The sequence below is a fragment of the Monosiga brevicollis genome, genomic scaffold, assembly GCF_000002865.3.
Source record: "Monosiga brevicollis MX1 MONBRscaffold_17 genomic scaffold, whole genome shotgun sequence".
NCBI classification, from domain to species: Eukaryota; class Choanoflagellata; order Craspedida; family Salpingoecidae; genus Monosiga; species Monosiga brevicollis.
The window spans coordinates 78,096-103,527 of record NW_001865054.1 but is presented as its reverse complement, the minus strand read 5'-3'; the positions used below and the strand labels follow the sequence as shown (position 1 = coordinate 103,527).

The 25,432-nt window shown below is 53.3% G+C and overlaps 4 protein-coding genes across 4 annotated transcripts in view; 2 read left to right on the top strand and 2 right to left on the bottom strand.

Moving 5' to 3' along the window:
- The window catches only part of MONBRDRAFT_33195 (uncharacterized protein), a 2,937-nt gene extending 998 nt beyond the window's left edge, over window positions 1–1,939 (top strand). The window contains exons 6-12 of the mRNA XM_001747505.1: window positions 77–210; window positions 324–440; window positions 583–703; window positions 856–1,097; window positions 1,184–1,271; window positions 1,394–1,480; window positions 1,594–1,939. Of these exons, the coding sequence (XP_001747557.1) occupies window positions 77–210; window positions 324–440; window positions 583–703; window positions 856–1,097; window positions 1,184–1,271; window positions 1,394–1,480; window positions 1,594–1,827 (1,023 nt within the window). The 3' untranslated portion in view covers window positions 1,828–1,939. The remainder of the gene's footprint in view (window positions 1–76; window positions 211–323; window positions 441–582; window positions 704–855; window positions 1,098–1,183; window positions 1,272–1,393; window positions 1,481–1,593) is intronic.
- A 3,090-nt stretch (window positions 1,940–5,029) lies between these two features.
- On the bottom strand, window positions 5,030–18,252 carry MONBRDRAFT_37825 (uncharacterized protein; the record flags this gene model as incomplete). Its single annotated transcript, XM_001747419.1, has 33 exons — window positions 5,030–5,148; window positions 5,268–5,379; window positions 6,562–6,787; window positions 6,929–7,020; window positions 7,118–7,181; window positions 7,270–7,439; window positions 7,610–7,706; window positions 7,813–8,138; window positions 9,344–9,493; window positions 9,615–9,709; window positions 9,827–10,016; window positions 10,144–10,298; window positions 10,416–10,560; window positions 10,650–10,712; window positions 10,850–10,909; window positions 11,006–11,155; window positions 11,244–11,373; window positions 11,456–11,510; window positions 11,690–11,873; window positions 11,970–12,159; window positions 12,227–12,357; window positions 12,455–12,780; window positions 13,032–13,141; window positions 13,274–13,537; window positions 13,621–13,744; window positions 13,867–14,023; window positions 14,145–14,255; window positions 14,352–14,456; window positions 16,020–16,060; window positions 16,147–17,191; window positions 17,322–17,468; window positions 17,764–17,918; window positions 18,234–18,252. 33 exons carry the CDS (start codon window positions 18,250–18,252, stop codon window positions 5,030–5,032), a joined length of 5,508 nt encoding a protein of 1,835 aa, XP_001747471.1.
- Window positions 18,253–18,976: 724 nt separating this feature from the next.
- MONBRDRAFT_37824 (uncharacterized protein) lies at window positions 18,977–21,623 on the bottom strand (the record flags this gene model as incomplete). Its single annotated transcript, XM_001747418.1, has 5 exons — window positions 18,977–19,369; window positions 20,136–20,179; window positions 20,293–20,431; window positions 20,516–21,125; window positions 21,370–21,623. 5 exons carry the CDS (start codon window positions 21,621–21,623, stop codon window positions 18,977–18,979), a joined length of 1,440 nt encoding a protein of 479 aa, XP_001747470.1.
- A 451-nt stretch (window positions 21,624–22,074) lies between these two features.
- Window positions 22,075–25,331, top strand: MONBRDRAFT_27026 (uncharacterized protein; the record flags this gene model as incomplete). The annotated part of the gene is made up of 13 exons (XM_001747504.1): window positions 22,075–22,149; window positions 22,259–22,435; window positions 22,577–22,693; window positions 22,784–23,029; window positions 23,070–23,357; window positions 23,474–23,569; window positions 23,698–23,796; window positions 23,925–24,059; window positions 24,470–24,545; window positions 24,666–24,781; window positions 24,841–24,938; window positions 25,029–25,141; window positions 25,213–25,331. 13 exons carry the CDS (start codon window positions 22,075–22,077, stop codon window positions 25,329–25,331), a joined length of 1,755 nt encoding a protein of 584 aa, XP_001747556.1.
- Between the last annotated feature and the right edge of the window lie 101 nt (window positions 25,332–25,432).

Sequence of the window (25,432 nt, the reverse complement as noted above, 5' to 3'; positions counted from 1 at the left end):
TTTGCCCAATTTTTTTTGGCCCCCCCCCCCCCCCCCCCCCCCGCTTTTTCCCCACCCACCAACTTCTCTCGGTCTAGGCTTTGTTTGGAGCCAACTCGATCTCACCGATGCCGCTCAGTTGGACGAGCTCTACGTCCTGCTCAACGAGAACTATGTCGAAGACGATGACAACATGTTCCGCTTCGACTACAGCAAAGACTTTCTCAAGTGGTGCGTTCACGCCTCGGCAACAATTTGCAACGAGCACAAGCAAATTTAGGACTCGTACGCTTTATCGTGTCCGGCTCACGGCCTTGGCCCATCTCGTACATATCTTAATGTAGGGCTTTGATGCCCCCCGGCTGGAAGCCGGTGTGGCATCTTGGCATTCGCAGCGAAAAGTCCAACCGCTTGTTGGCTTTCATCTCAGCCATTCCAGCCGACATCCGTTGCAAAGAACAGTACGATGGTGCACTTGTCTGGTCTCGAGGCGTGTGGTGCACCCAATGCCCATAGTGTGACACTTACTCTTCTTTGGCTCACCCATGCCTCACCTGCCCGCTTTCGTTCGCCTTGCCTTTTGATTCCGCGCTATCTATGTAGTACCCAGCGCATGGTCGAGATCAACTTCTTATGCGCTCATAAGAAGTTGCGCTCCAAACGCGTGGCCCCCTCCCTCATTAGCGAAATCACTCGCCGCGTAAATCGCGAGGGCATCTTCCAGGTCAGCTCGGCGCCTGGCTTAGCCCAAAGCTGCTCTTGACCCCGGCCCAACCAGGCTCGTGCATTCTGGTCAAGACTCATGTGGCCTGAACATTTGATGCACTTGCCCTCCTCCTCCTCCTCCTCCTCCTCCTCCCATCGCACCCAACCCAGGCCTGCTACACTGCGGGTGCTGTGATTCCTCGCCCTGTCAATTCTTGCCAATACTTTCACCGCAGCCTCAACCCGGGCAAGCTTTTGGATATTCGATTCAGCGGCCTCAAGGCCCGTGAAAAGCGCAAGGACCACATCAAAAAGTATACTTTGCCTTCGGAGCCAACGGTTTCTGGCCTCAAACCCATGGAGATGAAACACACTGAGCAAGTCAAGGTCATGCTGAATGACTACCTTGCCAGGTGCGCTCGTGCCCTGCCGCTGCTTGCCTAGTGCCGGTATGTACTGCCCTGCAACCACTTGCTCATCTCGCTGTGCCACGAGTCAGGTTTGATCTCGCGCCCGTCTTCTCGGTCGAGGAGGTGCAACACTGGCTGCTGACCCGCGAAGACGTCGTGTATTCTTTCGTTGTTGAGGTACGCCTTGGACTGTCTTTTGCGCCCGCCGTCGTGGACCATGCGAATCTTAAATATGGACGGCCTTTAAATCCGCCTCATCGTTTGATCAAACCACCTTGTCTTGAACTGCCCGGTGACAGGATGATGAGGGCAATGTGACAGACTTCTTAAGCTTTTACAACCTCCCCTCCACCGTGATGAAGCACCCTGAGCATAACCATCTCAAGGTGAGCCCTATAGTATAGAAGCAAAACTGCCTTTATCGCTTCTTTCTCTATTCCTTGGCGCTCGTTTGAACACCATATGTCCCTTGTCATCTCACTGATGACATCTTCAACAGGCGGCTTACTCTTACTACAACGTCGCCACCAAGCATGATCTGACTGAGCTCATGCGTTCCGCGCTGATCTTGGCCAAGGAACGTGGCTTTGATGTCTACAACGCCCTGCAACTCATGGATAACGGCTCCGTTTTCGAAGCATTGCAGTTTGGCCCCGGCGATGGCAAGCTCAACTATTACCTCTACAATTATCGTCTGAAGGCCGAGAGTAGCATTGGTCTGGTCCTTCTGTAAACCGCTTATGACTGAAGGCAGAGTGTCGCTCGTCGTGGTTGGATCGAGTCCATTGGAGCGGGCTGACCGATGGTCGCCCTGTGTCTCATGCCCAATCGAATTTTTGAGACGTACCACACATACACGCACACACAACCTGGTCCCTTGACCACTACCCTAGTCTCCAAGGCGCCCTGCTGTGGAGGATGACGTTGGCAACAAGGCAAAAACATCATGGGGGGAGGGCGCGGGGGTTTGAGCCCTTTATTTTTTTTCTCTATCAATAACAGCAGTCTCAATACGGCTAGTAGCGTCAAATTCGTCCCTCAGTGTCTGTCATAATGAAAACACACTCCAATTTGTATGTTCGAGCTTCGACCTCTCCGTGACCATTTTGATTCACATGTCTACTTCTCTCATAAGGCTTTCGAAGCGAACTCACCAAAGCTCGAAAAAAAAGAAAAAAAAAAGAAAAAAAAAAACACTAGAAAAAAAAATTAACATGGGTCGTGTGTGTCTCATGAGCCCTGTCTCATCAAGTCGACTTGGTATTAAACTTCTAAGCACATCTACAAAGGCTTTCGCAGAACATGTTTTGGCTGGAATGGAAGGGGTTGGATTCGAGTCGGACCGTGTTTGTGTCGCTTTGAGAGCAGGTGCGCAAATTATTGTTGGCGCTTACGAAAGGCCAGCATGCGCTGCGAGATGAGGCGCACATGAACAGTCAAGCGCCTTGCCAGGAGCACGGCGAGGCTCACCCCGAGCAGCACCGCCAAGAAGCTCGCCCCCTCAAATAATAGCCTGGGGGATGTGTGAGATGGGATTCGGTGAACCTTCTACATATGTACAGCGGCGATCACAAATGGCCACAAAACCGCCAAGTCGTACCGGGGTGCGAAAATCTTCCAGACCATCAAATGGCGGCGCAAGACAAGCGCTGCTAGGGCGGTGGCTGTCAGTTGTGCTCCTTGCAGCGCGAGTAGCTTGACCATACTCCGCAGTAGGCCTCTGCTTGTGACAGGGTTACAGCCCAAGATCAAACCAGTCCATCAGGTATTGCCAGCCGGTGGTACGACACATGAACACGATTCAAAAACCACAACTGACGTGCGATGTGCATTGGGATGGTAGTGCTCAGCCCACAGATCGCCATGGTTACCCGGATCATCCTCTCCTGCTTCCGTCTGGCCATCATGGGTCTGATACAGGTTCAATCACCCAGGCGATCAAAGCAAATGAGCCACACATCTGCTGACACTCGCAAAAAAAAAAAAAAAAAAAAAAAATGGCAAAAGGCAAATTTCGTACAGCAAAGGTGAGCGGCCAGTAAATTTGCAAAGGCAGCGTCGCCCCCGCCACAACAAAAGTGCCAAAAGTACTCCAAAAGACATGAATGCCTGACACGGCAAAGTTCATCTCCTGCGATAAAGCACTCAGGTCAGGCTCATTCCCTTTGACATCCAGGGGACCGAGTGCTACCAGGACAGAGTGCCAGCAAGCAGCTGCTTCCCTCTGCGCATACGCACCTCAAGTCCAATCAGCCCCGGCCCCCATTTGATGGAGGATATGGTTGCTTGGTGGTGTGTCCAAAAAAAGAAGCAATGCCCGAAAAGAAGCCACGTCAAGCACTGTAGCCACGACAGTTCGAGCTGATCCTGTGCAAATAATTGATAATGATGGCAGAAATGCAAAAGAAGAAGAAGAAGCAGAGTAAACGAGGGCGCGAAGGAATCGAAGGCAGCAGTTGGTTGCTTTGGGGCACAACGCAGTTGCCCTACCGTGCCAGGCGGGGCTGCATCCGCCATCTCCGGGTTGTCAGCTAGGCTTTCAGTTCTTTTGAGATTGTGAAAAAGAATGATCAAGGGCAAGAAGATCAAAGCTAACATGAGTGCCTTCCATGCCCAGAGGCGCGCAGTTGCAAAACCCAGGTCAATAACGAATTCGCTTTCTGGTAGCCTTGCCTGATAAGACGCTGTAGGCTCAAAAGCATGAGGTATCCACAGAACGTCAGGACCATCAGAGCCACGGGCACAGCCAACCTAGGTCAGCACGGCGGCAAAATAATATGATGAATTCCCACTTGGTTGACTTGGGGTATCAAGACAAGTGGACGAGGCTCACCAGGCAGGTGTCGTTAAAAAGAGATGGGTGAGAACAGTTGCACCCAGCAGCAAAAAGCTTGCAGAGTGAACCACAGTCAGGCCATGTGCAAAGATGGTGGGTTGTGATCCTGCAATGTGAAGACGCCTGAATGAAACAAAACGAACAACAGTTTTGAAAACAAAAATCAAAACCAAAAGTAGAAGCCACATCACGGTTTCTGGTCGCCAACAACCATATCCCGAGATGGGGATAAGTTGCCAATACTCTCTTCTTACCCTGATCATCAAAGTCGAGCCGAACAGAAGCCGGGCGCCAGAGCAGGCCGATAACTAGCAAAAGGAGCGGAGGTACAATGCGATCAGCATCGCCAACTGCGGCTGCTAATTAACAGCATTGCAACCATCGAGTTGGGAGACACTGTCTGGCGCTTACAGCAAACACCATTAATAGCCATGGCAAGACGCGGCCAGAACAATCGAGCAGCTGGTTGTAGGAGATCGATGCCCAAGCGTCTCGAAAGCCAGAGGATGTGAGTGGCCTAAGGTAAAAACCAGCAACTTGAGCAAACTACTGGCCTGCCACGGCAAACGATTGGGCGCAGAGGCAGGTGCGGCCCGCCTCCGCCGTCGCATACTCTCCCGCAACAAGCACCCCTGCATCCGGTCTGAGACCCGCCTTACCCGCCGGGCAGTGTTTTGATCTTGAGAAGCGTTGCTGTTGCCATTTGCGGTCAAACCTCCCATCACTTGCTCATAAGCCCACTCCATGGAGATGGCCAAGAGCAGTGGCCACAGCAGGACACGCAAGCGCCACCACCCCAACCCAAAGAGCGCCGAGTGCCGAGATGCCCTGCCACACCATGTAGCAAATATTGGAATTCAGTCATACTCGCCAGCGTGGCGCAAGGTTTCTTAAAAAAGCTTGATCATCTTACGCACCACCAGTAATGCGCCAGGTTGACAGCAAGGAGGAAGGCCGAGGCCAAAGATGTGGCTGTTTCCGTGCCACTGAAGTGTTCATCAAAAGAGTGGAAACATGCATCTTGTTCTTCGCGACAGTGGCTACGAACACATCAGGACATGAACATCCAGGGCGGCAAAAGCTGCATGGCTTTGTGCTATCAGTCAATCACGCATCGGCGCCGAAAATCGTACCGGAACACTTGCCCAAGACGCAGTGCAGCCAGCGTTATAACCAAAGCCCCAACCAAGCCCAGGCGGTGCTTAAGGCTTGTTGTGTCTGCCGGCCAAAAATGAGAGCACGATAATAGTTTAGTTCAGAGTGTGACGTGCAGTTGAGTGAAGCTTGGTCGCGTTCCAGAGTGGTATGGTTAACGTAGCAATGGAAGCCACACGTACAAGGCAAGGACCGCGTTGCTTGTAGCATCACCAGCGAGGCTGCCAAAAAGGCAACCTGCAAGTCTTCGTACACCACCAAACTGTTGGAGAAGGGCGTGGCTACACGCACAATCTACCAATGCAACATACAGGGTGAGGGCACGCAAGGCTCAAGTCGACTGAACAATGAATCCCGCCAAGATTGACAGTTTGTCTGACTGCTTTGGCGCGGCATATGCCTTGAATTCAAAGTCCCGGTACGTACCCAAGCTGCAAGGAGAGCGCCCGTTGACCAAGACAGGCCGGCAAGTTTAAAACTGAGTGGGAGCAAAGCACGGGCAACCAGTACTAGAAGGACCAGTGTGGCGCCCAGCGCACTGCAGGCTACCAGTATGGCTGCAGGCGCAGCCTTGGTCACAGTATGAATGGGCACAGGTAGCAAGTGTTCTAGGCTTAATAATGCCACACCAACACCTGCACCCAGCTAGGGGTAACAAGACAATGGCAACAAAGAAGTCCAAAGTCAAAACAGCGTGAGCGCATCAAGCATGCCACGCGTCACAGCGCCACCCACCAGAAGTGCAGAAAGAATCTGAAGCCATTGGTGACGAAGTTGATTTTGTTCCACAGCCAGGATCAGGTAGGCAACCATGGCCATCAGCAAGACGACACCTGCACACATTGGTACTGAACAGGCATAGCGAAATTGTTGTCAGATTCAGGACTAGAGACGCAGTTCAAAAGCCGTCAACGCTGGGCTACGTCAAAGCCAACCAATATCAAAGGTGGCCCACGATTGTCGTGCGACGAGTTGAACATCGTGAATAAATTCAGAGGCTGCACCAACAGCCTTTGTGGCAGTTGCTTCCTGTTGTCGCATGGGTTGCCAGCAAAGCAGGAGGCAGTTAAGCAAAGAAGGGGAGCGAGGCAGTGGGTGTGATGAGAGCGCACCAAGGTGTACTAGAAGGCGATGTGAAAGAACTGTGTACACGCTGACACACCGAGTAGTTTTCTTGTCGAGCTTCCTGCAAAGCGTCGAGGACGCGCGCGTAGGCTTGGCGCAGAGCTGACCGACGATTGGCTACAACAAAGACTTGTGCGTGAAGGCGGGAACACGAGATGGATGTCACATGCCTTCGTGCCAGCGCTTACCAGCAAAGTCAGGAGATACAGCCGCATAGCTAGTTAAAAAGCGCTCCACCTAGGATCGTGCAGAACGATGAATCCTCGACTCCCCTTCGCAGCTTGATATCACCTTTGTCTGTGATTTGGAGCCAAGGCCATTGCCCGTAGTATAAGGCCATCATTGACAGACCTGAGCAGCATTGATGCCGGCCGTTTCAACAAGCTGAGCTTGTGTGGCGTTGTGCGGCAGCACATCCCAAATGAATCGTCCCAGCGAGTTGAAAGGGATGGGGACACCCAGCGCTAAGGCCACAGTTGCGGGTAAATCAAGCTGATCCACACGCCTCCGTGCTAGTGTCGAGGGTGGCGAGCTCAGGCCACCAGGAGCGTACGCAAACAGAGCCGCGCCGAGCTCTCTGAAAATGTCAATAAAATGGAACAGTTGAGGAGTAAGAGCCAAGGAAATAAGTTTGCAACGTGGGGCAGGGAATGAATGAAGCTGCCTGTACGCCCACCCCAAAGTTGCGACATGAAAACAAACTCAAACTTGAACATACGCAGTGCTGTCGCCACCATGGTCACCCGAGGCTGTCATGCCATGGTCGCCCAGGATGAGCAGCAAGTCTGATGGAGTCAGTGACTGGATGATCTAGGAAGAGTGAATAGTAGTCAAGCGTTGAGACGTTGCTGCTGACGGCGTAGACACCATCGTAGCACCAAGACAATGACAGAGGTCAATCACTCACTCGTGCTACATGATCATCCACCTCGCGCAGCTTGCGCACCATGGCCGGGTGGCTAGGGCCAAAACTGTGAACCACATCCAGCCCAAGTTAGTACGCATTGCCAGCGTGTCAAGGCAAGTGAGGGGTTGGGGTGGGGAGGTGATGAGGCGCACCGATGGCCACAGTGATCGACGCCCAGTTCGTGACCCACAATGACCTGCAACGAGGGGTCAGCAAGGAAACTCGGCATTTGACGTCGCACACCCAGATCCACCGTCTCCAAGTCTCGCACATTGAAGGAGGGAAAGGGATGCATCTCATCGAACTGAGTAGGGAAAAGGCCCTGCCATGACATCCAGCACGCGTCAGGGTAGCAAGTGCGCTTCCAAGAGCAAGGTGGCTCTGGTAAAAAGGTAGAGAGGAGCAGGAGCAGGAGCAGACAAAAAAAGAAAAGGAGATGGTAAAAGTCGCAAAGAAGGGGTAAAAACAGAACCCAACGGGATCGTGGCTCACCTCCCAGGTGTCATCTCCGACAAAGGCTAGCCGCTTGCCTTGACGTTTCAGCTGGTCGATGAGGTTGTCTTCGGTGATGGCAGTACCGGCAAAATTGCTGTGCAAGGGAAGGGTGCACCGTTGATGAAGAGTCCATGCCACGGGTACGGACAAGGTGGCATCGGGTGAAGCCGTGCCTTGTAAGACTATTGTCTAATTCATACCTATCCAGATCCAAGAACGTCGGGAGTCCACCAGTAGTCAACCCTTTGAGCCGCTGCAGCGTCGTGGTGGGCGCATCAGCCCAAAACTCAAACAAGCGCGCTTGAGAGGCATTCTGCACCAGTAAGCTGTTGGTCCAATTTGTCCCAAAATTAGCATGATCATGATCATCGTGAGCCACAACTGCATGACACTGGCGGACGAAAATCGCGCTGGCCTCCCAGCCTCCAGGTGTCGATAACAAACCTTTGCATGTACGGGAGTTGGTTGTGCCAGGTCGGTGGCTCAGCAGTTGTATCAGGTGCCACAAAGTCGTGTCGTAGGGCATCTACAACTAGGATGACCACTCGCTTGTAACTGCAGCATCGCAATGGTGAGTGTGTGAGGCATGGGCTGGCAGATCAGGTTCTTTCATCAGAGGCGCTCCAGGACGCACGGTTGAAAGGGTGACCAGCACTGTCCCAGGTTAGATACATGGGCCGAGGGCATGGCAGTGGCTGCCACTGCATCATGGCAGCTGCTCGTCGCCTCCAAGGCATGGCGCGCCAGCAAAAACCCATTGAGAAAGGTGTACAGGCCGATGGCCAGACACAGTGCTGTGGTTCCGACCCAGCCTGCTCGAAGCACAAAGGCCACGTGGAAGACGGGCGGGTGGGTGAGAATGCTGATACGTCTTCCAGCCTCCTGCACCTATCTGTGGCCCAGCATATCAACCCAAGTTGCCACAGGCTCAGTTTGTCACCGCACCTGCGATGCGCGTCCAGGACGCACGACGTTGCTGGTCTGCCCTCATCGCTTGTGAACGTTATAATTTTTATTAAAAATTTGGGGAAAGTTGGAATTAAAATTTCAAGACCAAAAGTTTGAATGAAAGGAAAGCAAGTTGAGAGCGACAACTTGTCGTGAACGAGGTGTTAAAGCAAGAAGGCAAAGCAACAAGGCTTCGACAACACGGCATTGGTGTGGGCTCGTGCCATTTTCACAGCGACCTGGCGGGTCGATGTTTATTAAACCATTTGGCCCAGTTGGGTTGTGGGTCTCAATTGTGTAATCGGTTGAGTCTCTGAACGTTTAAAAGGGATTGCCACGCGAGCGGCCAGCACAGGAGCTGAGCCTGAACGGGGGGCGTTCGAGGACGGCTCGGCTCTCGGGCCAGTAGTGCGCACGGTGGGCAAGGGGAGGATGGCGAAGGAGGAAAAGGCCATGATGGCGAGATTGATGATAGCAGGGATATGCAGTTTAGTGCATTGGCTACTCATTCTTCTTGTTCTTGCGTGCGCGGCGTTGTTCATCGCTGTCGATTATGCACCGGAAAAGCACCAACAGCAAATCATGAGGATCGAGCGTATGGTTTATCAACATCAAAAATTTGCCAAGCTGGCTCACGTACGCAGAAAGACGGCCCTTGACTTCGCTAAGATCTTCAACCTTCTGTTGGATTCATGCAGACGGCACGGCAAGGATGAGAGGAGAGTGAGTTGAATGCCTTTCGTGAGCAGCCATGGGAGCATTGTCCGTTTGCAAAATACGGACCCGGCCCCCTGATTTGCCAAAGTTGCTGAACATGCGGATGATCAAGAAAAACCAGTAGACGTGAAGAACGATCAGGCCGCAGTGCATAGTGAGAAAGCAGGTCATCTCCGTGGTGTCGAAGCGCGAGGTGTAGGCCACTTCGGTTGCCAGCTGATACAATCACCGAAGGTTGGCCCACGCATGTTGAAAAAGAGCGAAAACAAAGGTTGAGGCATCTCATGAGAAAATCTTAAAAAGTCGAGACCAAGGACCATGGGTGCTGCAAACGTACCATAGCCATGTATCCGAGACGGCAGACAAACCATGACAGCAACAACATGGAGCCGGCAACCGCAGACATGGCTGGGCTGTTGATGGCAATCATGGCTAAAACCAAAAACAAGAACATCAACCATGACCAGGACAGTCAAGTCAACCGCGCGTCAAAGGGGACATTGATCGAACAAGGTGGATACCCCATAGGCCCATTTCTAACGGACGCACCTCGGGTCAAGGAGACAAAGATGTCGGGAATGTCGTGAACAAAGAAAACAAGCGAGCCACAGCGCAGGTAGCCTTGACTGAAAGAAGACGCAATCAGCAGAACGGTGATGACGTGGTGAATGTAAAAGGCCACCTTGGCACCAATGACCGCATCCACGATGGCGTTGTGCAAATGGAAGGCAAAGCCAGCCTAATAAAGTGGGTGATGAAGGTAGTGCACGTGAAAATGACGTCAGGAAAGGTCCGAGTCGTTGCAGTTGCATACGCGCCAGGGCATCGTTGAGAGTGCAAATCTTTGCAAGGCGCGAGGCCAATACCTTGTAAAGCACGGCAATATCATAGTCAATAGCCCAGACGGGATCCGGCTTCAGCGTGGGATCGTGCACGTAGGGCCCACCAAAGTACCAAGGCAGCCACGATTGCTGGCTCAGAATGCTCCATTGCCAGATAACCACTCCGGTAAACCAAATGACTGACACGATCAGGATAAACATAAGGCAGCCAGGCAAAGACACGGGCAGGGCAAGACGTTGTGAGAAGACTTCTAGCGACGAGATGCATGAGCGACCAAGTGGATGTTTGAACAAACCTTTGAAAAAGTATGGCGCGGCCTTGTATCGTTTGCCAGCAATTTGCGCAAAGGTGCGGAAGAACAAAAGGGTGCCCAGCAAGATCAAGAACTGTTCATCAACGAGCTTGTCCAGGCGATACTCAAGGAGAAATTGTTGCAGCGGCTACCAATGTGATGCAAAGAGTGAGCCACGCTGGATGCAACCTTGACAAATGATGAGGGCCTTGCTGCCAAATTCTGAGTGAGCTTTACCTCATTGAAGACATCGAAGAAAGGTGCAATAGCGATGGCAGCCAGAGTCAGCAACACGAGGAGCTAGACAATATTTATGATAAAAGAAAAACAAAACAAAAACAACAGTGAGGATGAAATTTAAATGTGCACATTGATCGAGCACAACAGTGTCCACTAGCCAGATTCCCTTCTACGGCCCTTGTTTGGATGAGACATACCGTTGAGCGGTAGATGCTAAGATAGTACAGCAGAGCCGAGGCCTCGCCAATCGAGCCGACCTGTTGTTGTAGTGCCAAGTGGAACAATGCCAATGAGCCACGGAACCTGTGATGCATCACTCATGCGAGGCATGTTCGTGTGCCTGTCCCACCCACCTTGTAACCCGAGCGCCACACGCCACCATGGAAGGAGCCATAACGAAATTGTTCAAGCTGGTTCGACAACTCAAAGGACGGATTGGCCTTGCTCTGCTCGTTGCGGACGTCGTGGATCAGCAGCGCCCCCATGACCGCGTTGGAGGTTTCCTATGGGCCCCCAAACGCACCGCACCCCAAGAAAATGTGAGATACAAGCTTGTGCGCAAGCAGTGTGACCGAGGGTTGGTGCTCTGACCTGCCAAGCAACCTCAAAGGCCGGGAAGTGCTTCCAACCTCCGTAGGCTGCAGCAAAGCTCTTGTTGTGCACGACCGACAGCGTCGCCGTGGAGGGGGCAATGTTGGATGACACACGAGAGCCCCCCGCGCTATCAGAGCCCCCAAAATACTGTCATGAACCCAGTGCAATTGTACAATTCCCACGCCTGCTGCAAAGCAAAAGGTTCTTACCGAGCGACCATGGCACGCCAGTGCTGCAGGCGCTTGGCCAAAGCATAGTTGGGACCTATACTCGGGGCAAAACGAGCCAGAAGATGAATAGAGAGAAACAAAGACGCGGCAGCAGAGCGGGGGTCGAGACACGGAACCACGCTTTGACGGAAAGAGAAAGCACATAAAAATGCCACAAATTCATTCATCATAGCCCACACTTGAACCTGACCGGTTACCGGGCCTCAAACTCACCTTGCTGCACAACAATACCGTCGTTGATGGCATAGGTGCGAGTTCCGGAAGCATCCTGAACCAGGGGCAAGACGTTCTTGGTGCAAGCCTTCTTCATGACAGTGCGAAGGACAGAGACAAATGTCTTGACCGAGCCAGGGTTCTTGTAGTTGGCCGCGGCCGCATCACGAGCATCCGTGCTGACCTGCACCCAGTGCAGCAAAATTTATGACGTGAGAAGAACTATCAATCAAAAGCAAATACACCAGACCATGATGCGCAGCCTGCGTCATCCACGCACCACAAAGACGTCGGTGGGCGAGCAGAGGTAGGCCAGAGTTGTCACCGTCTTGCGGCGACGGATCACACCGGCCTTGATGGCATCCATGGCAAGCGAGACGCGCACATGCTTCTCGCCGTCCAAATAGGCATATCTATTGAAGCGCACAACAAAGTAAATCACTTGCTGCACGTACACAGCAAAACACCACCTCGAAACCAAGCAAAAGAAAACGAAGAAGACCAAAAAGGAGCGCCATGGGACGAGGGGCAGCCTACCCGCCAACAATAAATTCTTCCTTGGGCATGAGGTCAGACACCCAGTTGCAAATTTCGGGCGTGTCGGTGAACAGGTTGGCGCCAGCGTTGGCATAGATCAGCTCGTCCGTAGTCAGCTCAGCCACGGGTTTCTACAGCATGCGGCACACGCAGCGTGGTTGAGTGTGGCAGCATCGTTTCTGTGGGCGAGCCACGCGTTCAGCCTTGACAGCCAGAGCCGAGTCGTACCTTGGTCGGGAAGATCAAGGTACCGGCACTCTCGCGAGCCACCTTGATCAGACGCTCCCAGATTTGCGGGCGGTCGAGGTCGAGGGCAATGACGTTGGCCCCGAGAGCCATGAGGACAAGATAGGGGCCCATGGCTAAGGGCAGCATGCAGCCAGCGAGGCGAGGGACCACAAAGCGCGAGGTCAGCGGTGGTGCGTGCGCCAGACACCTTGTCTGATATGGGTGTACAGGACGAACCAGAGCCGGCACCAAGAAGGACAAAGTACTTGTCGCTGAGATCCACCCATTCGTCGTGGTCTGCCACGGCAGCAATGGCATCACGGGCGCTGAACCACAAAAGGTCAAAATTAAGGAAGGTGTTAGGCAACGCACGATAGAGAAAGGTAGGGGTGTCAAACACAGCTTCAAGCCAGACCTGGGTTCGATGGTGCCATTCTTGACCCATTGATCAAGTTGCTTCTTCAACGCTTCGCCTACACGAGTGATACGGGATGAGTTGGGACGAGAGAAGCAGCAGGCACAACAAAGCACCGACTACAACTGAGCAGGGGATGCCTAGTCATGACGCTTGACAAACCGGTGAGATCTTCAAGGGGAGACTGCTCCGGGTAAGGTTTGCGACGGTAGGGCACCTTGTACACGGGGTCGCGTTTGCCCGAGCCCTTGATGGTCATGGTGCCCGGGAAGCTGTGGGAAGCCAATCAGAATTTGCGTGTGCAAATTTTGGATCAGGGGCAAGCCACGTGGAAAGGGGAACATGAGGCGGACGCGAGCGTATGAGGCCAGAGAGGGAAGTCAGGCGGATTTGGCAAGACGCACCTGGCCGTGATGGTGCTCATGGCAGTGGCCAAGGACATGACCTTGCCGTCACGAACAAACTCAAACTGGTTGTGCATGTAGTCGAGACCCGTTTGGGCAACCTTGAGAGCAGTCTCGGGAGTGCGCAGCGAGATGCGCACGTTCTCGATGAAATGCTTGCCGTAGCCAAAGCGCCAGTTGCGCTCCTTCATGACGGCCACCGCTGCCTGAGGATCCACGTCCATGACGCTGCGTGCAAGCACGGCTTGACCCGTCGAGCTTGTACTATAGAGGGGCAGGGTGAGTTTGGGGTTGAGGGAACAGCGAACATGCATGGGCATGCAAGTTATGCAGAAAACCATGGTTACCTGCGAGTGCCAGTAGCGTCGGCAGGCCACTGGATGCCCTCGGTGGGCTCGGGGCGAGCAGGGCGGCGCTTGCCAAAGACCTTGCGACGCTGGGCCCACACGTGCATGTAGAGACCCGGAAAAACTGCAGCGAGGGGCGGGGTGGCGTTGGACGACGAAGCGAGCGTTGAGATATCACGGCGAGGTTTACAAAGGTCAAGGCAAAGGAATCATCAAAAGCAAGAAAGAAAGAACGGCAGTGCTGACCGATGGGATAGAGAGACAGGAAGGCCATGATGGTGTAGTTGAAGGTGAGAGCGACGCGAGCGAGGAACTGGGCAGTTTCGTCGTCATCCGGTACGCGCTGCTCCTCGGCCAGAGCATCATAGTAGCCAATGGCTTGAAGAATGCAGGCAATTTCCGACTGGATCGTACGGAGAGCCAACACAGGGGGTTCAAATTGAGGGAGAAAACAAAAAGATAGACAGAAAGAGTGGAACGCGAGTGCTGATGGGTTGCTGTGATGATGGGCTAGAGGGACGTACCGCGACGCCGAGCGGGTAGAGGACGACAAAGAAGGAGTAGCGGCACCAGGTCAGAAAACCAGGGGCATCGCCAAGCAAGAGCTTGGTCCAGTACCAGTTGTAGCGCACCACCTAGCACGACGTGCAGCGGTCGGTGAGACTGTGATGTGGAGCGCTTGGTCAATGTGAAGAGAGGGGAAAAAAAAAAAAAAAAGATAGGACACCAACCTCAGTGACGGCCCAGGCAAACGTCATGGTGTAAAAGGCCAGGGAGTTCATGATGCGGGGGTTGATCCAGCAGGCCGCCCAGACAAGCATTACGCGCGAGAGGACCTATAGCAAGCGGATTGGGGCAGGAGGAGGGTAGAGCAACGAGGCAAGCCGCGTGAGCCGAGGGCCTCTGACAACTGGAATTGCGGGTCAAGGGAGGAAAGGGCAGGAGGGAGGGACCGAGCGAGCAAGAGGTCGGACCTGCATAAAAGTGGTTGAGACCTTGGCCTTGACAAAGCCGAGGGCCGCGTGTACGACCTCGAGGATGGCAGCGGTTTGGAAGATCTGCGCGTGGGGTTTTACAAGAGGTGCCAGACAGTGAGTTTGGCTCTTTCTGTGTCTGGGTACTGGACACTCAATACGACCAAGAGTAGTCAAGGGGCTCGCAAACAGGGCAGACCTGCAGGGCGTGGAAGAGGGGCATGCCACTTGTGCTATTGGTGCAAACGATGCCATGGGCTTGGGCGGGGAGCCAGGCTGGCGCGAGGTCAAGCTCACGCTCACCAGCCACCCCATTGCAGAGATGAAACGGGCGGAGCAGATCATACAAGATCATGGACCAGCTAATAATAGGGGAAGAGAGGGCGGAGCATGCCGATTGAGAGAGCGTGACCAACAGTGGAGGCGAACAAGGTGGAGGAAGAAGCGGGAAACGTGCGCAGAAAAGCGGGGAGGAAAAGAAGAAACAGAGGGAGAATGCAGGATAGCGATGCCGAGGATGGCCATGTCGAGCGAGCAAGAGAGCGACAGAGCAAGTCGTCCAGCTGACGGGGCACATTGCCGCTCCATGGCTCAGAACACGTCGGTGAATCTTTGCTTTTGACGAACAAGATACACGTACCCAGCAGCAAGAACCGCATTGTAAATGATGAGGTAGCCATCAACAATTCCGCCTGAGCTGGCCTTGTCGGCCGCAGCACTGGCTCCGCGACCCTGTGGCGGTGCCATTTTGACGGTTCAACGACAAAAATCACAACCGAAATTGAAAGAGAGAGATAGAGAGAGAGAGATAGAGGGAGAGAGAGAGAGGACAGAAAGACAAGAGACACACACAAAGAAAACAGCCGTTTCAACACACATGTTTGATTTGTTACAGTTTAACACGCTTTCAAGTACCAAGCTGTGTGATTGATTCAAATTTTTGGACAAGGAGGATACAACGTGTACAGGATGAGTCAGGGCAGATCGGGTGATGTGTGTGCGTGTGCGGGCTTCTCGTTTTGCAGGCTGCTTTCATGATAAGCTCCTAACTGTTGTACATGCACATGTATTATGACCTTTGCCTCTTGACAATCGTTTGCAATTGTCAAGTATTCGTGCTTTGTACAGCTCAAAACATTTGGGATTGGATGGATGGAGCATTGATAGCAGACCGTTTGGTGGAAAGAAGCGCAACAAGAAAGGGGGTTACGGATACTAGATTTGAATGAAAGCTCAGCTTCTTCCTGCTGCTATCCCTTTCAGACAGCAGCAAGCTCATGTGATCACTCAGCGCCGATGTCTATAACACCAAGAGCCCATAGGCACGGGAAAGTGAGTCGTTATCGCATGTATTTGTTGAACGAAGCCAAGCACTTGGGCCTTCTGATGGCCTTCAACAACGCCTCAGTGTACAATGCAACGTACCTGAGTCGAACAGCAGCGCCCGATGGCCGGCGCGGTCGCTCCTGCGGGGGTGGGGGTTGAGGGAAGTGGCTGCGACGCCGCGGGGGCGTAGCCGATCGTGGAAGCGAAGCTTCGACTTCCAGAGTACCTGCACGCCGCAGCCGCTGGACATGCCGCGGCGTTGGCGAATCGACTGAAAGGTTCGAGTGGCTATCAGACTCCTCCAAAACTTCAACGGGTGCAGGTTCTTTCAAGACCTGCTGCACAAATGTGCTGCCAGGCGCAGGATCAGGCACGTCAGCTCCACTGTCATGCTCCGAGCCAGGCATCGAAGTTGCCTTGGACACGCCTTGGGTTGCCTGAACGGCGTGCAGTGCTGATGATGGGGCAAAGGCATGTTGGCCCGATCGCCCTGCGCTGGCATTAGAGCCCCGTCGCGCAGTGGCCAGTGCTGGATTATCAAGTAGACCGGTTTTGGTGTTCGCGGTTGCTTTAAGGTCGCGCGCCTTGCCGTGCGTACCACCCTCGACCCGACGTCTGGCTGCATCATCACCATGATCGGCGCCAGCACCGGATGCTACGGCAGCTTCGCCCTCATCTTGGACTAATTGGCGCACTCGATCGTGCAACAGACCCTTGTGGGTGGGCCGTTGCTCTGTAATCGGCAGAAGCGGGGGGTCAGCATTGCAATCCTTCTGTTTCACGGCAAGTGTCATCTTAGGCCCACTGGGTTTCACAGGGGCAACAGCCGGCGCAGCAGGGGCAGGTGAAGCAGCTTGGGCAGCAGCTTGCTTGAGCTGCAGACCAGCCAGCCCGGATGATAATGCAGACCGAACATGGGCATGGGCTACCACGCGCTCGCCCACGACCGGTTGGCCGTGCTGAGCAGCAAGGGCTTCGTCAGGCCGCCAAGCCACACGCCGAGGTGGATAGCGCCTCTTCGAGTCCGTGGCATCCATGCTGAAAACTCGAATCATAGCGCTATAGTCGGGCCGGTCTGCAAAACCCAGGTTGGCTACTTGGGTCACCAAGTGGACGTAGGGCGTAGGTAGACCCTGGGTGAGCGCATCCAAGCTATACTGCTCCTTGAGCTTGCGAATCTCGTCACGGTCACGAAGATGACGCCAGGGCAAGGCGCCCAGGATGAGCTCGATCAACGAGTAGAGCAATGAAATTAAGTCATCTCGTGGAGCCTAAGGGAAGACACCGTGGTGTGGAACAAAGGTCAAATTTACACTCTTCTTTGCAGTGATGCTTGGGTTATGATGCCTGAGCCAAGAACAATGGTGCCAACTCGCACTGGGAGAGCAGGTATGGGCTTACCAGCTCTTGATTATTATGTGAAGCCAAGCTGGCGTAACGACCAGTGCCGCGAAAGGCCGCAACCGGCCGAGGGGGCCGCACTGCTCCGTTGTTGTCCTTGTAGAACCGCGCGAGCCCAAAGTCAATCAGGTATATCTTTCGATATGTCTCGGGTGAACCGCCCACTACAAAGTTGGACGGTTTGATATCGCGATGCAAAATCCCGCGATCGTGCAGCTAGTAGATAATGTTCGTTTGTCCATCGTTCCATTTCGCAAGAATGTGTGTGTATGTGTGTGCAGGATGTGCACAGAGAGGAGAAGAAATAGAGAAAAAGATGGAAAGAGCAGGTCGACAGACCGCGCCGTGAGGATTGGCAGTAAAGGTTAAGACAATCAAGGCAGGTAGGTGACCTGTCAGATGGACAAGCCATGTGTCAAAGAGCCTTCCACGCACGACTTACAGCTTCGAGGGCCTGAAGCGCTTCGCAAGCAAAATAGCTGACGGAACGTTTTTCAAGACGGCCTCCCTGCGAGCACTTGCGTAGATCTGCCAGGTTGCGACCCAACAAGGGCTGCACCATGTAGCTGAAGCGCTCATTACGCCCAAAGTCGAGCACTGTGGGAAAGTGAGGCCGATCGCCCACCAATCGTAGTACGGCCAGCTCCATTTTTAACACGCCCTAGACAAAGCCACGAGGCCGATGAGTGCTCTAGCGTTGGGTCAGGGCTTGACACGACTTGTCGTCCATTCAACAATTAATCGATCCACACCCAAAGGCAATCTGATGCCACTTTGCTGGACGACGCAGGCCATGCCTGCCAGGGCTACACAGACCTTGGGAAGTTTGTTGCTTTCCACCTTGGCAGCGGCTGTTCCAGTCCCAAGAACGTCGTCAACAAGGTAAACTTGGCCAAAGCCGCCAGCGCCCACCTTGGTCTGGACACGCCATCGCGACTTGATCAGCTCACCTACTTCTGCCAGGTCGGGGGCCTCGGACGCTACATCATGCAAGTTCCAAGGGCGCAGTGAGCTGGGTGCGTGACAAAGGAGGGTGTGGAATGTTGGATCTTGATCCTGCTCCCTGTCGCTTTAAATGATGCTTCAGGCAAGATGGAACGTCACTATCGAGTCCTCCCCGCACCAGCCTCATGCCAAAGCATAGCCCACCTGGCGTGGTTGCAGCGGCCGGAGCCCCTTGCCGATTCTCGTCTTGTGGCATAAGAGAGGAGGGCCGACGTTGGGCACAAGGGGGCCCTGCGGCCCTTGTGCTCGAATGCTATCACGCCCTGGCACGGTCTTGGTGGGCAGGTTGACGTGCTTTTTCCATCCACACAACGAGGCTCGAGAGCCTTCGTGTCGAGAACTGTCGCATTCACGCTCGCCCACCAGTCGCACTTGATAATAATAATAATATTCTTCCTATTCTCCCGGGGCTTTTGCACACAGACACTATAGTAGAGCCGAAGCCTTCAAGATGCGCAAGATGTGGTCAAGAAGTCGCGCGCATCAGGCGTTAACGGTTCAAATTTATGGTTATCCCGAACCCTGAGGAGCCAGACCCACTGAGTCGCGTGTTGTGAAGGGGAGTTTGTCTGCGAACATGCAAAATAACGGATCACAATTTTATCTGACATTGAATTTTCTTCTCCTTTTTCAGTCATCACAGTCAAGCGTTAAGCATGTGTCAACAACGGCTCAACGAGGTGGTTTCCTGTGAGGAGCTGATCCGAGAGCATGATCATTTCGCGACCCAATTTCTGGCCGACCCGCCGCAGGAGAGTCAGCTCTGGGTATGTGATGCCACCAACAATTACGACAAGAATGCGCTTGGTACGCGGAGGTGGGCCATCCGAAGGGGGAGACCATCGCATCAGATTGATGGTGCCATCAGCCAGCATCTTCTCGTGCTCGGCCGTGAGCTTCTCCTCCAAGATATCGCTCACGATCCGCGGAATCATGGGTTGCGCACCTCCAAACAGCAGCTGTTCCTCATCCTCATTTTCGGGCAGCACAGTTGGCCACTTGTCGCGTAGGTCACGCCAGCGTGCACCAAAACGCCCTGCCTGCTCGTGTCGGAGAAGAGGAAGCACAATCAACGGTGATGACCACCAAACGCAGAGAAACAAAAAGATGCAGAGGATGAGGCTTTCAAAGCACGCAAGAAAAGGGCGAGTATCCAAGCGTTGGTCACGCCTCGAATCAAAGACACACCCGCTCGATCCCAGCAGCCTCCATAAACTCAAACATGGCAATGTAGTCAAAGCCATAGCCATGGTAAAATGCCACTTTGAGGCGCTCCCATTCACGCGGGGCCAAGTCGGCATAGCAAATCCTAGATCCGTGACGAGGTGACATTGGGTCAGAATGCGAGGTCAGGGGGCAGTGAAACCGACAAAAAAAAAAACATTACCGGGGCGCGTTTGGGGACTACAATGCCAGCTTTTAGAATCAAATAGAAATTAGACGAGAACTTGCCTCAAGAGCATCAGGAGGCGTAACACCACTCGCTTGTCATATTGCCTGAAAATGAGCTCCTCAATCGTTTCTATGGCTCCTGTTGTGCATTCAAACAGGCGGCCAGCCAGAATGGCACATTCCGCATCCATGGCCTGTAAAAAGACATCAGTGGACTTGAGCTTGTTGACTTGGCCCATGAGCGAGAGATGCGCCGTCAATGATTGTTCATGTTCCTGCAGGGTCCAATCAAGAGCTCGGCATGAGAGGTGACTCATTGCTTATTGCTCGTGATGCTGATGAGACGCGTGGCTCATGACGCCGGCCGCGCTCGTCGATGGTTCTTTTCAGAGGCAGCTGGCGCCTCTGTGCACTGACCTTGATGCCACGCAGCTCGGAGGTTATCTTCTTCATGGCCTCCACTGACACATGGGTAAGCATTAGCCCATATGAGGGAAAGCACATTTCAGGAGAAGCACCTCTCAGTTGGTTGGATGAAATGTTCCACCAGCTAGCTAAATCGGGGTAAACTCACGGTTGTTGGCGTCTAGTTGAGATGTATCAGAGTCACGCGCGTAGCGGGCAATGTGGCTCTTGCAAGCCGGGGCTGCTGCGCCGTAGTTCCGATCACGCAGCTCCTTGTAGAACTCGTCCTCATGGCTATGCAGCGTCACCTACGGCGTTATACCAAGCTTAGAACTTCACACATCGCGCCCAGAGGCACAGATTTGATCACAAGTCTTGAATGCCCCACCAACCTTGCTCAAGGGGCCTTCCGGATCTAATGTACGACTTGAGACGATGCCGGCATGGACACCACAGGTTTCCGCCAGTAGCCCAGGGTAGGAGAGTTGAGTACACAGTGGGGTGATCATATCGCAAGTGCGGTCCAGCAGCACAACTTGATCAAAGGAGCCTTCAGGAGGCGCGCGACGGTGCATAGGCACGGCACTCAAGGAGACTGAGGACTCGTAAAGCTTGAGGATGGCGGCACTGAGAGGGCCCAGTGCTGCCAGCTGCGGGAGGGGCCCGTAGACAAAATGGAGCCGAAGCAGCGCCTGGTGCAAGTATCCCACTACGGACCAATCACCCTGAAGGTGCGTCTGATAGCATGACCGCCCCAGCCCCAGGCTCCAGGCATCGTTGTCAATGCTCATAAGGGATAGCTCACAGCTCCGACTCTCCACCAAGCCGTACACACCCTCCGACTCCCACACCATATCGGAAAGAGTATCAGCACAGGGAACCTGCCAGACATGCGCCCAGATTCGCGGCGGCGCATCCAGTCCTCGCTCGTGGCTGAAATGCCGAATGTGCTTGGCAATGCGCCGCAAGGTTGCTGCGTCGTTCTGACATATGTAGACAAGGCTATGGGGCGGGCAGCGCAAAAGAGGCTGAGGGCGGCTGGGGGATCCATGGATCGATGGTGGTCTCACAAGCAAGGTATGCAAGATCGCAAGCTTGGTGCGCAGAGGAAAAAAAAAAGCAGAGCTGGGGGGACTGAGGACGCCGAGGGAAGGACAGACCCGACTTTGCGCACCTGTGATCTTCCTTGAAGGGGGGTGGATTGTCGTCGAGGCTGTAGTAAGGGATGCGCACGCCGTGCTCCTACCAGTTGTGGACCACACCCAGACGCTCAGTTTGACGCACTCCGAACCGGCCATCGGCTTGTGGCACATTGGAAAGACACACAGCCGATGCAAAAGAACTTGCCTGTAGCATCTTGCCACCGCAAATGCGCTGCAGGGGATTGAGGAGTCTGGAGTCGATGCATAACATCTTGCGTGTTTGTGGCAGTTGGTCAAGCGCGTCCGCGATGTCGTTCGCGTTGGCCACCACCACGTTGCTCACGTTGAACTTGGCCATGGTGGCGGGTAGTCGTGATTCCTCGCCAAAACCCTTTCGTGCCTTCCAGCCACTTGTTCCCTGCCGCCAAGAAGCTAGCCAACCCTCGATACCATCAAAGGAACCACCCGCTCCTCATCAGCGTCGTCGCCACGTCGTCGTCTGCTTGTCTGAAACTGCTCCTGGCATCGCACACTAATACACACGTATTCTCGATGTTCAACATTTGTCTTACAATATTTGTCTTACAATCGATGCTTTGTTACATGCTTGTTGTGAGCTTGTTGACATGTTGATGTTTTTTTTTTTTTGGTGGCGAGGGGGGCGAGGCAGGCGAGGTCGTGCTGAAGTGCTGCTCATCATAGGGCAGCAAGGTTCCATTCATGTACTGGCAATCATGCTCTTGCTTGGCACTCGCCATGGTGGTTCTAAAGGAAGCCAGCACAGGCTGGCACTGACGGCAGTGGGGTTGATGGCCCTGCTAGGCTGTGCCACAATCGTACCAGTGTCAGCCATGGTTGATTCGTGTAGTGCTCAGCCCGTTACGGTGAGATTCATACGTTAAAGCGAATGTTGTCTTCTTGACCCCTGGTATGAGCAACTGCCGGCCTTGGAATTATGTGTGTCGTGCCATTTGCATTCTCGTGCTGGTGTAGGGCCTTTGCATCGACGGTAGTTGGGTTCAGGTCTACAATCGCACCAACTTTGGTGATTGTTGCGAGCATTGCATGCTCAATGCCGGCTGCGAGGCCTTTGAACTCATTCCCGACGCGAGCGACCAAAGCTCTACTTGCTATCTCAAGCGTGGCTGGGTGAACGTGACCAACCCCAACGTATGATTCGACCCTCAAAGACAGATACACTGACATACAGATACACAGACTACGCACTAAAACACAATCTCAGGCGTGCACGCCCACGACCTGGCCAAAGTTGAGCGCCAAGTTATGAACCGACTCATGCCTTGCAAGCAGCGGACTGACTGTACCGTAGGATATGTCAAAGGCCTCAACATTCCATCACCATCACTGCCCCCACGACCACCGATTAAGGTCGCCCCAACAGGCGCCAAGAACATTCTCTTTATTCCGGTATGGCTCGAATGATCCCTCAAGCTTTCCACCCTATGTTTTCTAGCATGCGCAGCAACGCTGGGCTCAAAATTTGACCATTCCCTTTAGGTGGATGACATGCGTCCTAGCATTGGAACCTACAATTTTTCCTTGGTCCATACCCCTAACATGGATCGCTTGGCGACACAAGGACTTCGCTTTGACAACGCCTATGTTCAATATGCGTATTGTGCGCCAAGTCGCAACAGCTTCATGAGTGGCCGGCGCCCTGACACAACCAAGGTACCTGTTCAACGTTTGCATTTGTCGAGCTCAAACAGCTTGGACCGAGATAACACGAGCCAACACCCGCGCGTACGTGCATGTCAATAAATCAACACCGTCACGCCATTAGGTTTGGAATTTTATTAATCATTTTCGCCAGCACGACGTGGGTGCTTCTTGGTTTTCATTGCCCGAGTATTTCAAGCAGAACGGCTACCTGGCTCTCGGTGGCGGCAAACTCTATCATCCCAATGTACCTCCTCAAAATGATTTTCCTTACTCCTGGACGCCTGAATATCCCTATTATCCCAATGAGCCAGCCAACTTGAATCACACCTGCCTTGAGCAATTTCCTTCCAACGATCTCACCTATTGTGTCGCTGACGTGGATAAGGATGACGTTATCCTTGAAGACCAGGTACGCTGTATGTGCTTAGCTCTCCAGCAAGAGCAGAGGTGATAAACTTCAACTATCGCGGAGGTGATGCCTTTCAACCTGCGCTAGACGGATGCAGCTCACTGTCGTCTTGGTAGCAAATTATGAGCAATTGTCTGGCGCATCTTCAAATTGCCAAGAATGAGAGTGGCAATCGACCATTCTTCATTGGTTGCGGCCTTCACAAGCCCCATGTGAGACATCAAGACCTGTCGTTAGGTGTCATAGCCACTGTCATAGTCGCAACGGTCGAGGCAACAGTGGCACAGTCTGTTGCATTTTCTTGATGGCGTGACCCTCTTTCTTTCACATGCTATTGCAGGTGCCTTGGATTGTTCCCAAGGCATTTTTCGACATGATCCCGCCCTGGGAGGAAGTACCAGCCGCTTTGGACCCCTGGGCACCTGTTGACATGCCACTGGTGCGCTTGAGTTGTTTGTCGTGTTTTCGTCGCGGTGGTTGCTTCTCCTGAGTACATTGGCAACGACTCACATTTCTCTTTTGTGTCACGCTGGTACTTGTGGCTAACGATCAACCTGAATGCTTCAGCCTGCATGGCATCCGGCTGCCGATGTACACGGGCTTTCCTATGGGTTCAATGGTACTTGCAACGAGACCATTAGCAAGTGGTACCGCCGAGCCTACTATGCCGCTGTGAGCTATCAAGACTACAATATCGGCAAGGTCGGTCTTTTAATCTGACGTGGAATGGGGAGATTTTTTCGAGCCGTTTCTCACAAGATTTTATAGCTGCTGCAAGCGCTCGATGACAGCGGCCTGGCCAATGACACAATTGTTGTCGTTTTTGGAGACCACGGTCCGTCCTCTTGTGACCACGTCTATGCATGCACGGGTTTAGCCGCTGCTTCATTCTTTGCATTCTAACATACTATGGGGCCATGACTATTGTCGCGCCACACTCACTGGCAGGATGGCAACTGGGCGAGCATGACACGTGGGCCAAAATGACCAAGTAATGATCTCGCCATCTATCTCGCTGGATCTGGGAACTGTGGAACCTTATGCCGCACAAACACGCCAATAGCTTTGAGCTAGCAACCCATATCCCCTTGATCATCCGTGCCCCTTTCAAGACCAACAGCACGGGCAAAAATACCCGAGTACTGGCCGAAATGGTGGACATTTATCCTACGCTGGCCGAGTTAGCAGGTAAGCAAGGCGTACTTTTGCAGTTGGCGTTTTTTCATGCCTTTTGAAGTTCCTTCATTTAGTTGGGCTCGTGATGGCAATGTGGTTGTCCGTTCCGACGCCGATGGGCATCATCGACAGGACTCCCGGCCCCACAGGAGCAAGGGCAAGACTTGAATGGCACATCTTTGGCAACTATTTTTGATGATCCATCACAGATGAACCTGAAACCAGCAGCTTTCTCCCAATTCGGCAAGGTGGGGGTCTGCAAGTTTTTCATGGCTTTGCATCCATGTTTTTGAATGTCGCAATACAGGGCTTTCCTTTTCCTCTCACTCGGGTGCTTGGCGAGGTGAAGATATCAAACTTTAGCGTTACTTCCGTCTTTTTACGCAACAGCACGGAGATCATGGGGTGAGACCATACGCTGCTATGATGTGAAAAAGAACCCTCTTGAGAATCAAGAGATACTGGACTGACACGGCATGCTTTGTATTCGAACAGATACACCATTCGTGTGCGTGACTGGCGTTATACCTGCTGGTTTGGCTTTGACAACGAAACTGTGTCTGTGCGTCGAACGGATATATTGGGCCGGGAGCTCTACGATCATCGCGGTGAGAATCGACTGGAACGTTAAGCGCCAAGAGATATCGTGCATCTGTTCACTTATTCATTCGCCTTGCAGGTGATATGGGCTTGTATCTCGACTGGCCCGGCGAGAATATCAATGTGGTTGATTACGAGGAGCATGCCGAGGTTGTAGCGCAGCTTCACCAGCAACTTTTGGACTATATACGACTGTGATCGGCTGTGTTCAAACCAGGGACCAGCGCCCTCGCCACATCGAAAAGAAAGAATGGCAAACAAACTGGTTGATGGGGATGTCTCGAAATTGCCACAATACA